General features: G+C 48.2%; 1 protein-coding gene across 5 annotated transcripts in view; it reads right to left on the bottom strand.

Moving 5' to 3' along the window:
- ARHGEF7 (Rho guanine nucleotide exchange factor 7) overlaps positions 1-13,279 on the bottom strand; it is a 120,629-nt gene that overhangs the window by 95,593 nt on the left and 11,757 nt on the right. For 3 of the 5 annotated variants that reach the window (XM_066985651.1, XM_066985667.1, XM_066985660.1), the window contains exon 2: positions 12,681-12,767. The exons of 1 other annotated variant lie outside the window; for it this stretch is intronic. In XM_066985651.1, the coding sequence (XP_066841752.1) occupies positions 12,681-12,767 (87 nt within the window). Of the gene's footprint in view, positions 1-12,680; positions 12,768-12,858; positions 13,017-13,279 lie in introns of those variants that run through there. One more of the 5 variants, XM_066985683.1, reaches the window with a different exon arrangement.

The raw sequence follows: 13,279 nt of genomic DNA, 5'->3' as shown, positions 1-13,279 counted from the left end.
AGGGCGAGGAGCAGGCACCAGCAGGAGCTGCTGGGGGGACAGACCACGGCCTGCCCTCAGGCTGCCCGGCGGCAGGGTCAGCACTCAGCGCTGAGCCGAGGTCTGCGGGAGCTGTGCCCTGCCACCGATACCACAGCCTGAGGCTGAGGGCTCTGGAAACAGGGACGGTAATCCTTCGTCGACGACCTTAAAGCCGAAATACTTGACGCCTGTGAGTACCCAGCACTACTGGGGAAAGTGCCGCAGGATGTCCGCGCAGGAACTAGTGGTTTTGCCTGCAAACTACGACTCCAGCACAAGGCTGAGACCACCTCCTGCAGCCAACACAGGGCAGAGTACCCAACAGCCTGCCAGGGAAACCGGGACAGGCTCCTACAGAAAACCAAGCGACGGCATGTTATCACAGCACACACACACGAAGGGGCCGGTAAAGTTGTTGTGCCAAAACCAAAAAGCTTTTCTTCAGTCTTCTCAAAGCCTTAGTAGCATTCACAGCTACAATAATTTGAGGGAAGTCTGGCACACAAGTTACTTCATGGTCCTGAAATGCTTTTACAATATAAAGACAAGCACCCAACCTACCTACTTCTAACCTTAAATCAATTCTTCTGGTTTTTGTTGTTTGTTTTTGGTTCGTTTTGTTTTACATCTGTGCAAAACAAGACCAAATCGCACGCTCTTCAGCGCCTTAATTCGTAAAACCAGCCTGTGTCACCGTAAGTTACAGTACTCTCTCGTTTCTGCCTCAGATGGTGCTTTCCCTAGATCTGAGGTTTTTGGACTGCTCTAAAGGAACGTCTACATTTTCCTCTTCACTTGCTGACAACAGCTATGAATAAAATTACAATCAGTCACTTAATTGTGAGTGACATACTGACATTTGAAGACAGGGTACTTCTCCCAGCAAGCAGTATTACCAAAAAATTAGAAGATAAGCCATCTTAACAAGCAAGTAGAGGCAGGAAAGAAGTCAACAAGCTGACAGGCATCTTCAAAACTGCAGAGCCCTCGAAGCCAGGTAATTAACTCAGGCCATAAATAACACCCAGATGTGGTCAATTTAACTATCAGCAGTTTACAATATCAAAGTCAGCTAATTACAACAACTTTGTATCTTAACAATGAAGGATTGCTCGTTCAGTTTCACTGCCAAGCACCAAAAATGCTTCAGCTGTACTTGTACGTGAAAGCTACCTTCTGCAAGGCGTTCATGTGACACGAGAACCAGCCTAAGGCAGAGGGCGTGAAAACGCATTTTCTTGTGATTTACTTTACCCAGCTCCCCAGCCCGCAGGGCGGAGAGATTTACATGGTTTATTCTAATGACGACTAGATTAGTAGAGATTAACATCCTGCTCCGTATCTGTAGCGTAAGCACTTTCCTAAACATTGGCTATCAATCGTCAGGAGGAGGAAGGGGGATATTACCCTATCCCACACACTTAAAACGCTTTAACGTGCGCAAGGAACCTGAAGAAGAGACAGAAAATGATCAGCTACACTGTGATTTCTGCACTGAGGCTGCTTTTACACTGAACACGGTCATCAGTTCCGCGAGCATTTCCAAAGGCGCTCTATGCAGCTAATAAACACACAGAACATGCAAGAAAAATGTTTCAACGCGTTTTGCATGGGGACCCAGTTCATTTAACAGGGTAGAAGCATTTGTGGCTGCTGATTTAAATAAAAGTGCTTCTAGGCACTGCCTGCTGACAGACTTTTAGCATTAGGGGCTGTCTTTTTCCCTAAACCTCATTTTTATTCATTACTTGAGCGAACAAGCGAGAGCGTCCGGGGGTAGGGGGGCTGATCAATTCCACCCCCCCATCTTCTGGCTGCTTTGTACCAGTCAAACGAACTGGAACACATCCGAGGAGCAGCCTGATCCTGCTGAGAAGCTCCACTAACTGTAGGTGGAGGTGGCATCCCCGTTGTTCACCCACTGGACCCGCAAACGCTCATGCTGGCTCACAGCAAGGAGGAGGAACGAGGAAGGGCAGCGTCTGAGGCTGGCATCACCGAACGCGTGAGGTGCCGTTCATCACACAGCTCAGCCACGCCAGGAGCCTGCTGCTGCCGAAGAGGAGGCCCTGGCGCACTCTCTTCTCCACTGAGCCCTTTGTGCCACCGTCACACTGAGATCCAGCTCAGGGGGTTGGTCCTGATGGGAGAAAATAACCTCAATCGCCAGAGACCGGCAGGGAAGCAGCAAACCCTTCGCAGCGACCACGGCAGCTCACCTAAAAATACAGCAAGGGGTGTTTCTGCTCATAACTCATTAGAAATAAACACGAAACAGGCAAAATGTAACTAAAGGCAGCAAAAATAACACTCAGGCAGTAGCTGCTTGCTGCCGGAGTTATAAGGAAACCAAACACCGACCTGGTGGATGCCTCCGACCCGACCAGCCTCCCCTTACACAGGCAGGGCCTTGAGCAATTGCCCATCAACGGGATTATCAAAACTAACGTCTTGTGTTTGAAGATTAGAGCAGGATTTCGGACTTGATCCAGACAACTGCTGAAACACATAGCCTTAACGACATGGCCCTAATTCCTCCTCTTTTTTATTTTTTTCCCCTCCAGTCGAACAACGCTCGCTATCCCAGCAGCGTGGGCTTGGGGGAAGCACGATTTTGCACTGCGGGCAGTTTTGTTTTGTTTCCTTTTTTAGGGGGCGGGAGGGAATGGGTTGGATTTCTGTGGATTTGCTCAGCCAGCTGGCTCCAGGAGGCATCTGGCACACGCCACAAGCAGCACGGGCTGGAGCAGCGCAAGCAGCGGTGGTCAGGGAGAACAAAGGCAGGGGACAGACCTGCTGTCTCGGCTCGCTTCATCTCACCCCGACTCACCACCAGCAAACGTCACACCGAGCCACCACCAATCCCGCTACCAAATATTTTTACGCCGTTTCAATTCAGCTTCATTTTTCTGGCTTCAGAGGAAGCAGCCCGGCGCCCAGCCACGCACGGAGGTGCTTGAAACACGCGGAAGCTCTGCTCGGCCACGGCACGACATGCAAGCACCGTCACCAGCACGCAGACTGCCCTGGGACACCTGCAGTCCCTGCTCTGAACGTTTCTAGAGGGAAACTTGGTACAAAGAAGAAAACAGAGTGTGCATGCTTTGGGCATGGAGGGTGGCAACCCCTTTAGACAGGTCCCAGCACACTTCAGTCACCCTGCAAACTGAGGATCCGTTCATTCTCTCCAGCTCTGCAAACACCAACAGCAGAAAGGTGCCCTCCCAGCCCTCCCATCCATGCGCTCAGATCTGCAAGGGAGTGAAACCAGTTAAGACCCTTTTCAGAGAACTGGGAGACGAGGGAAAGAAGGGAGGGATGATTTAACTAAAACCAGGGCACTGGTTTGTTCTGCAGCAGCACCAGCACCTATTCCAGCCTATGACATATGACAACAGGACCTAATTTTGCTGGCACTTCCAGTAAAAGATCCCCTAACATGACCACGCAAAGCAGCCTGGAGGTTCTCGTGAAGCGAGACTGGACGTCAGAGGGAGAAGACTTGATCAGGTAGAAATTTCACAGGATATTCAACAAGTACACATACAATAAAACTATTAAGCATCACCACATCATCACTAACCACACCACTAATCCTCTCTCCGCTAACCACCCTAAGAAGGGAAATAAGTGAGGAGTAAAGGGTAGAAAATAGGGAGGGGGTGTGTTAAAAATTAGAATAAATAAAAATCACCCAGTGCTACTAATAGAGAATCTGTGAAGGCTGCCCTTCACAAACCATTAGTACAACAGCTAGCCGTGCCTCGTATTTGTTTGCTCATTTGTTTCCCACCCCGAGTTTTTCCTTTATTATTTCTCCACCCGTTGCACTGAGGATTTGTATTGGAGCAGGGGCTTGGCTCAGCTTTTCATGGTTTGTTTCTAAATCGGACCCAAAAGCAACTCCAGTTAATTGTTTCTAAATACTACTCACAAAGAAGTGCAGCCAACTTGATGATGAAATAGAGCAACACTATGCTATGCGAAATAAAGTCAAAAAATTGTGTTTTTTTTCTCTTTTTTTTTTTCTTGGCTGGTGTTTCCCCCCCAGCTTCAGCTACAGCTTATGGCAAAAGAAGGTTCAATCCAATATTTCACCTGCTGGATATAAGTCTTTAGCCCAGCCTCTTCAGGAAACACAGCTCACTCTGAAAACACCCGGCCCCATTTTTAAGAAGCAAAGTCTGTCAGTGGGGCAAAAAGACCTTAGGAAACCGTGTAGAGCACCCCAAAGAAGGATTTTCCCCCTTCTTTTTTAATCCACCAGCACTCAGAGTCTGTATTTATGCTTGGCCCACAAGATGGCACTGACAGAAAGACATCGTTCTCTCTATTCCCCTCTCTCCCACAGCAGGCTGCAGCACCGGCCCCACACGGATTCAGAGAAGAGACTGCCACCTGCTGAAATGCCCCATCGTCTTCCCACTGAACTTACTCTCTCCGGACCTGCCTTCGGGACACCGTTTGCTCCATCAGACAGGAGAGGCGATGGACTGAGGCAACACGGCTGAAGACATCTTATTTTCAGTAACAACAGTCTGAGGTTACCACCACTACGGTTTTCTCTCCTATCTAGAGATTTTTCAATATTTCCCGGAAGACGTAAAGACCTGGAAAAAGCTAGCAACATAAAAAAAAGAAATGTTTCCCACATTGGGCAGACTTATTGTTCCAGCTCTCAGTAGCACTGACATCTGATGAAACATCTAAATCCAGGTAACTACAGCGGAACAGAGGGTTCAAGCTGAAACATGTAAGAGTTAGAGCCATCTGGGTATTCAGCTGAACTTGGTAAGATAAGATTAATTCCCCCTAAGGAAAAGCAAAAATCACCATATTCTAAATACGCCTTTTCCTTTAAATTAGAGGAAGTGAGTGAGGTACTTTTCTCCTCTCATCAAGACAATAATGCAAAAATCAGGCTTGCAAAACCTTGTCTCCAGAAGAGACTGCACAGCACCTTTCCCACACATACCAACAAATCTGCATGCAAGCAGAAGTCAGGAATAGCTGCTAAGCTGGAAGCATTTAAGAAATCACAGCAAACCACACACAATCTAGATTAGATATTGCATCATATTCACACAGCATCAACATAAAACACCACCTAAGTCCCAAATAAAAATCGAGAAGATTCTGCTGAAATCAGTAAACAAAAGCAAAATAGCAGCCTGTTTTGGGGAGCTGGACTCTCTTCTGCATAGTCCTCATCTCGGGTCATCTTCAAATCCACTGCTCTGCTAGAGTTGCTCTTCAGCCTGCAGGAGGCCGAGGGGAGGCCTCATGGCGGCCTGCAGCTCCCTCACGAGGGGAGCGGAGGGGCAGGCGCTGAGCTCTGCTCTCTGGGGACAGCGACAGGACCCGAGGGAACGGCATGGAGCTGGGACAGGGGAGGGTCAGGCTGGGGGTTAGGGAAAGGTTCTGCGCCCAGAGGTGGTCGGGCACTGGGACAGGCTCCCCAGGGCAGTGGTCACAGCACCGAGACTGCTGGAGTTCAAGGAGCCTTTGGACAACGCTCTCAGACATAGGGTTTTGGGTTTGTGTGGTCCTGTGTGGTGCCAGGAGTTGGACTCCCTGACCCTTGTGGGTCTCTTTCAAGTCGGGAGATTCTGTGCGTCACACAGAGGCCTGGGAAATTTAGCTGACACCTAACAACAAGGTAATTGCATTCAGCACACACATCTGTGGTTGTACAGCCTAAGCTTTACCTTCATTTCTGTTTACAGTACATCTGTCAGTTACATTTCTCACAAGTCTTAAAAACCATTTAAGAAAAGGGAGGTGGCAGGACCTCTGAAGCACAATTTCACGAGTCACCTGTAAATACCACAACAGCATCCAACACGACCATACCCATTCTCTGTAAAGGGACAGGGAAAGAAAAAGAGGCAGAGAGGCTCTGACGCGTGCACAGAACCGCCTCCCCAAGCACACTTCACAGCTCGGCGCTCACCTTGCAGCAGGTGCGGCGCTGTCCCGCCGCCATCTCCCTGCCCTCGCCCGGCGGGTCAGCACGCTGCTGCGGCTCTCCTGCTGGGACTGAAGGAGCAGAGCAGCTCGCCCACGAGCTTTCTTCTCACCTGGAGCTCCCACCGCGCTGCTTGCTCGTCGCTCAGGGCCAAGCGGAAAAGAAGTTCAGGAAGCGAGCAGACCGGCCCTTCCCCGCTGAGCTTCCCACCAGAGAGCTAGAAGGCAGGGGAGGGCTAAGGAAACCAGAGAGCCCAAACCCCTCTGACAAGTCAGGAGAAGAGCACAAGCCAGCAAGCAACCTTCGCATTCTCTTTTTTTTCTCCTCAGGGTCTCTGAAGCTCTGCCCAAAAGCCTCCTCCCCTCCGGCTCTCTCGTTTCTCTGGATTTTCCTAGCTCCCACACTTCCCCCTCACATGATCAGCTCCTCTTCTAGCAAAAGAGCACAGCAACCCTTTAGTGAAAGCCATGGGCTATATTTGAGCACACGACTGCAATGCTGAGATCTGCTGTGCGCTCTACATTAACAGCACGATACACTTTTTTTCTTTTAATCGTGAAATGAGGGTTTATTCAGATCTCAGGAACAAAACGAACCCCACAAGTGAAGCGGTTACACTGAGGCCTCTCCCAAACCAGCAATTCATCCGGGCAGCGGCACAAAGTGCCCTCAGCAGATACAAACCAGACAATAGCTGGAGCAGAGAAGAGCAGCACATCTCCCATCTCCGCAACCCTCCTTGTGTGCACTGAAATGTCCTGGACCGGTCTGCCCTGCCAGACGCCCCTCACACGTGGCCCGTGCAGTGAAGACAAACGGCTCGATGTCTGTGGCAGACTCACCGAGCTACTCGGACTCTGTACGAGCACGCAGGCTTACGTTTGTGCTCCAGGCTTTATGTCAGCATGCAAGGCAGAATAATTTGCAGGTATACAAACATTTCAGGTCTAACTCAAGATCTCTGAACAGGTTTTTACTCAAGGAATATTCAATACAGCCCCTAAGTAGCCAAAAAAACGCTAGCACATTCCCCAACCATTTTTGTTACAGTACTCCTTAGGGAGGCACACCTGCAATTCACTTTTGTAATTTTTGTAAGAGTTTGGTTTTTTTCCCCCCTTTTTAAAATTTCACTGTTCAAATCAACATGAGGTGCTTTTGAACATGTACTTCAACAGAGAGAATCATTCCTCCTATCTCATGAAAACCTCTGAAATCACTGGTTTACAAGCAATAGTACAACATAACACTGTGAGTGCTGCAACAGTTTAGGCAGAGCCACGAAAAAAAACTCCCATGGGAAGAGAAGGAAGGTTAAAGTGAGCAGGGCGAGAATCTGAAATGCTGTCGGGCACGCTCATGTGTTAGGCTGTGTCTTACACACTAAAGCTGTGCCAACTTTCCTCTGTCCCACACCGTATGGTTCTGCCTCTGTGTCACCTCATCACGCACAGAGCCATGCTAACAGCATGCAGATGAGGAACTGGTTTGACCTTAAAAAAAAGAAGAACTCTTTAAAAAAAAAAAAGAATTCTCCCACCATGTTATTGTAAGACACCTTTAACAAAGTAATATTCAAAGCCTTCTCCTCAACAGGAATACAAAGAATTGGTAAACTTGTGAATCGCTGCTCTAGACTTCCTCTTTGAGCGCAAGAATCCTTCAAATCACATAAAGAAGCCATTCTGTAAAAATTGTATGTAAAAAGCCAAGTAATAGCATCTTCCCGTCTTAGAAATGTTAACAGAATTCCGGTAAGGCAAGTCAGGCTGTACTTGACTGTTATTTATGATGAGCAAAATAGACTAAGAAAATTGAGAAAGAACTGCATGAAACATTCATTTACAGAACTGTAAAACTAATACGTGAGAAAAAGGACAGAAATCAGAAGAAGAATCTTTAACTAAAGATGCATAAATTCCTTGTATAATTCCTCTCTTAACAAAAATCTACCCAAGATCCCAGTCTCCAAATAAAAACTTTCCAGTGTTTAACTGGAAATAAATAGTAGTAACTTTAAAACATCAAAATGCTGGAAAATATTTATGACAAAGCAGCAGAAAGGCGCTCAGCTAAGACATCTGGTAGCACACCTCCTGTGTTAGAAAGACATTCCTTCTATTGGAATAAAACCAAGGAGCAAATCTAAAGAAAATATTTTCCTGACAAGGCAAGACGAGAGTCTGAACAAGCACCAGAAGGGTAGGTGTGTGACTGAATTTCTATAATATCATTGTAATACTGGCCTAAAGCTCTTCTGTACGAGAACCCTCGCCACTCCTAATTCACTAGCAGACATCGGCTAAGCCCATTCGTGCTAGCAGCTTAGTTCTGCACCTTGTACAAACAGATCTTCCAACGCCAACTTGCAGAATACCTTCCCAAAGCCACAAAGGCAGCAGGACCGCAGCCGTAACAACCTAAGGAAATACACAAGGCTCATGGAGAAGAGCAACATCACCTAACAGATGAGCTGCCACGCCTGGGTGGGGAGGGAAGAGAAAGACACGCAAACCTGCTCCAGAACGATTACCTGGTCTAACAGAATACTGGCATCCCTCGCAAACTTCTCCCCAGGGCCACAGCTGCGTTACAGGCACATTTGTATTATCTTGATAGAATTCATAGCTCTTGAGACTTCATTCCCCAAATTTGCATGCAGTGTTCTGAACCTTAAAGGTAAATGCTTCTTGTACAAGAGACCAGGCTTGTTTTATTTCTCCTTTAATAAATTTGCTATAGAAATAAAATCCTGATTTTGGCATTGCTGCCTCTGTAATAAAGTGAGCATCCCGAATGACAGAAGTACGCAGGTCTCCCAACAGGTACAGAAAAGGCTCAACTCCATGGCTTGCCTATCTTTTTCCATGAGCCAGTTGCCATCTTTCCCATCAGTGTAACAGTCAGAAATATTTTTGAGCTCATGACACGCTTGCAGTTAAGCAGGCAATAATCATTTTCCTTTGATGAAAGCCAGCAGAGAAACGCTGCAAGATACGATTCAGGGAATTTGAGGAAGTAGGACTTGGTGGTGTCCACAGGATACGTCAACTGTTCTGTTCAGTCCTTTAAACAACAGACAGCATCGTGCAGTTCTGTTCTTCTATTAACCTATTACTTATTCTATGTTTAACTGTTCCCAAAACAAATTCCTCTGCTGTTGAACTAGACAAAGATTTCTCTATGTCCTGTTTTTGGCCCCACAAGCTGTTAAGCAGCTCTGATCTAAGAAAGAGGAAAGAGTGCATCTATCCAGGAAGCTGAGACTCCTTTGAAAAAGAAACAAACCCAGAGTAACACGACACAGGTACAAGACAATCATTACAGAGAAACATATTAGGGCTGCGACAGGAACAAACGCTCCGTGACCGTCACCTTTTCATTTCTGTCTCTTGCCAGACCTCTGTGGAAGATGCTGCGTGTCTGCAGTGAGTCCCATACCAATTACATGGATCTACCAATACTCTTCCAGAGCAGAGTCTACCATGCACAACGGTTATGCTGCAAGCCTTTCCTCCGAACCCATTTAGACAAGCAGGTCTTTCTTCCTTTAAAGGCAATACAGTTAAAGTGTCTTTTCACCCAAAGATAAAACTGTGTGGGAAAACGACCCTTAAAACAGGAATGGTAAGAGCAGCATATAGCTACTGTACCCTCCCGAAGGAAACCGCAGAGTAAGTTGTGAACTTACAACGCAGGCAGCTGTTCCACAGTCTGTTCTATCTACGCAGACATTTGTCGTATGCAATGAAGCCTCGAAGCTTTAAACTGCTCGACACTCCAATTATTCTAAGCAAACAGTAACAGTTTCCAGAAGGGGAAAAAAAAGCAATATGGAGTTGCATATTCAGTCCCTAGTTGAGATCTCAGGAACATTTTTTCATGAACAGGTCTCAATTTTTAATCCGTATATGAGAAATCTTTATTTTAAAAAAAAGTATTAAAAGACAATACTTTCAGAACAATCTTCTGATTATTTATTGAAACTATTTCTGCTTTACCAACACAGATTTCAGTTTACAAAGGATTACAGCAAACTCCAGATTAGGCATTCATTTTGCTCTGGAACACTTAAACATCAGATACTGCAGGGGAAAAAAGGAACCACTGGTTTCCTCTGAGGAACAGCAGTCCTCATTAGAACCTGAACTATCCTTTCTGAATATGTAACTTAACAGCTCAAATTTACTGAGGAGAGGAAGAAGATGATAACTTCTAGACACCAGAACATTCCCAAATCAAAAATGTTTCTCACCTCTGTCCCTTATCTTTATGGTAGGAAGGCAGCAGTCATCACGTCCTCCATAAATGGACACCCCAGAGAAAAACATCTAAAAGAAACAACTACTGCAGTGCAGCTCTCCATCAACCACGGCCGTTCATCAAGTTCTCAAACGTGCCATAACAGAGGCTCCAAAGGCAGAACCGCACAGACTAAGAAGCAAGGAGCTCTGACACAGCTTTGTCAAATTACAATTCCACTATACCCATGACTACCTCAGATCTAGGAACTAAAAGTGCTTGTGCAATGCTGAACCTTAGCTAAGCAAACCAGTGCTGTCTTTGTACCACACTCCAAAAATCAAACAGAAAATCACCCAACCTGGCCACATATAACTCAATGCCAGTCTCAGGTAGAGCCATGCAAAACTCCACAAAGAACACTTAGGAAAATCACATTCACGCATAGAACAAGGTCTCATTTCCCAGCACCATTCTAGAGCTCCCTCTGATACCTGCCACTGTTCAAATGTTTCTTCTATTTAAATTATCACAACCACATCCACTAGTTTATCAGCTATTTATACTCACCATTAGCTCTTCATTAGATCATCTGCCCTCTGAAACAATCTGCCCCTGAAAAAAATCCCTCTCACTGTTTCCAGAGATGCTCTTCACTCAATGCAAAAATCAAAGGCAGCCTTCAAAGCGAGCAACCACCCTCTTCCAAAGCCTGACTGCCAGGTAAGGAAGCGTTACACAGACACTGCACAGAGAAGCTATGGCATCTCCCCAGTTCCCACAGCGAGCGAGGCAGAGATCCACGAGGGCTGACTCACACCTTGTTAAAGGAGGCAGGAAAAAGAGCCCAGGATCAGCGGACAGCCGGGAGGCCCCTGCCAGATAATCACTTGTTGAATCCGGGCTGCCATTCCTCTCATCTCTGGCCACAGCTAGGGGGTTGGAGAAATTAATGAGAAAACAACAGGGAACAGCCAATGTAGGAGCATAACCAAAGCTCGTAAGGCACACACAGAAGGCTCCATACGCCCAAGCATTTGTGCCCCTTCCTGCCAGCTTCTCACCTCTCTTGGTAGCTTGGGAATAATTCCTGTTCCAACATGCTGAGCTGGAAGCTACGGCAGCCAGCTACCTCCACGTAAGAAAGGAGTTTCCGGCAATCTGGCTGAGAAGCCCCTGAGGCCACGTCAACAATTTGGTTATGCTCAAAAAATATTCAGGTTCCGAGAGTAAGACCAAAATTATCCTTTTTTTTTTTTAAACCGTTTTTCTTCACTTTCTTGTCCTTCTCAGCAAAAGAGCTGACAAAAGCTTACCACAACTACAAAAGAGACCAAGCTACAACACTGTCTGTTCCCAGCCTGTTACAATTGAAACAACTCCAAGCTTAGTGAGAGACCTGCCCTAGGGAATGAGTAAAGAGAGATGGATATTCATGGTGTTTTTTCCCACCTTTTGCTTTGACATTTGCAATACTCCGTTTATTTCTGAATGGAGACTTGAAGCGTCTCCCTCACCAACTCACTCTAGCTCATACGTGTCTACTACTTGAATTTTAGATCGGTTCTCACATGTGCAAGTTCAAAATATGACTTAGCACAGCCATTAAAAAGAAAAGTCAGCTGCTGTAAGGCAAAACAGAATGCTTAAGACAATGCAAAGCTCACCCCAAAACCTGGTTTCTGAATCCTGTAGATTTTTGTTTTCCACCCTTTCAATTTTAGATTTTTTTTTTAGGAGGCTGGGGGGGGGGGCAGCTAAGAGGATAAAGTCTTATTTCACAAGGAACAGTTAAAAAAAAAAAAAAAAAGATAGGTTTTAGATCTTCCCCCATGACAGAACCTAAGACGAAACGCAAGCCCTGTAAGTATCGTTAATTTCACTAATGGTACTTCACTCTGCAGAGGCCTCGTGAAAGCAATTGGAGTCTTTTTAACGTTATTCTGTTACTGCCTGGCCAAATTACAGGCAGGACCAGAGGTACTGTAAGAACCTGAGAACTGATTAAGGCAACGCTTGGCTAATTTGCATTCGGGAGCAGCAGAAGCCGCTTTTTTCCACCCAAAAAAAGCGCCTGCGAGTACCAAAATCACAATACCACCCGCTTGCCACCGGGGAGAAGCTGGAAACTATTTCGGATTACATCAGTCCCTTCTCCCACACAGGCATCAGGCGAGCTCGACAGCAGCGTGTACTTGTTACAGCTAAATATACCGGCGCCGGGGGGCTGGTTAGCTCGCAGCCCCGCGGCGGCAGGCACGGCAAAGATGGCAGTTGGCAGGGCTCTGGTGCGGCGTCAGGACACGGGGAAGGCGCAGCAGCCATCCTTCCCCCTCAGCGCCCCGGGGGGGCACACGGGCGGCTCCTCCATCTTGTGCTCAAAGCGGGGGCAGCCCCGGCGCCCCCCCGGCCCCCCCCCCCCTTTCTTTCCCCCCCGAGCCGGACTCACCTCCAGGCGGAGGGAGGCGCCGCAGCCCCGCAGGAACTCGCGGATGTTGCTCAGGCACTCGGCCTCCGTGCGCGGCTCCGGGAACACCTGCAAGGCAAGAGGCGGCCGGCTCAGCGCGGGGTCCCCCACCCCTTCCCCTCCCCTCCCCACGCCGCCCCGCTCCCCCCTCGCCCCTCACCTCCCCTCCGCGGGCGGCGGCGTCGGCGCCGACGGGTGCCTGGGCAGGGGCCGACCCGGGAAGTAAACAGGGAGCGCAGGAAATGGCGTGCGGGGCCCGAGGGACGCAGCGCAGGAGCGCGGCCCCGGCCCGCGGTGGGCGGGGAGGGGAGGGACGGCCCGGGACCGCCCCCACACGGGGCTGGGAAGGGAAGGGCGCGGAGGCTGGCTGCTCGGTAAAATCAGGGATTAAAGACCCACCCCCCGCCCGCAGCCGCCTCGGGGGAGAGGGCCCCGGCCCCACCCGCAGCCTCCCCCCAAAATGCGGGCGCCCCCCCCCCCCGCATCGGGTCTGGCACGGCTGGAGTCTGTCAGAAAGCCTGGAGGGCTCAGAGGGAGCAGCATCGCTGCCCGCAGTTCATAACCCGCCGGCTCCAGCGCCC

Source organism: Anser cygnoides, chromosome 1 (assembly GCF_040182565.1).
Source record: "Anser cygnoides isolate HZ-2024a breed goose chromosome 1, Taihu_goose_T2T_genome, whole genome shotgun sequence".
NCBI lineage: Eukaryota > Metazoa > Chordata > Aves > Anseriformes > Anatidae > Anser > Anser cygnoides.
Note: the sequence above shows the minus strand (reverse complement) of the source record. Positions and strands in the feature narration are given on the sequence as shown.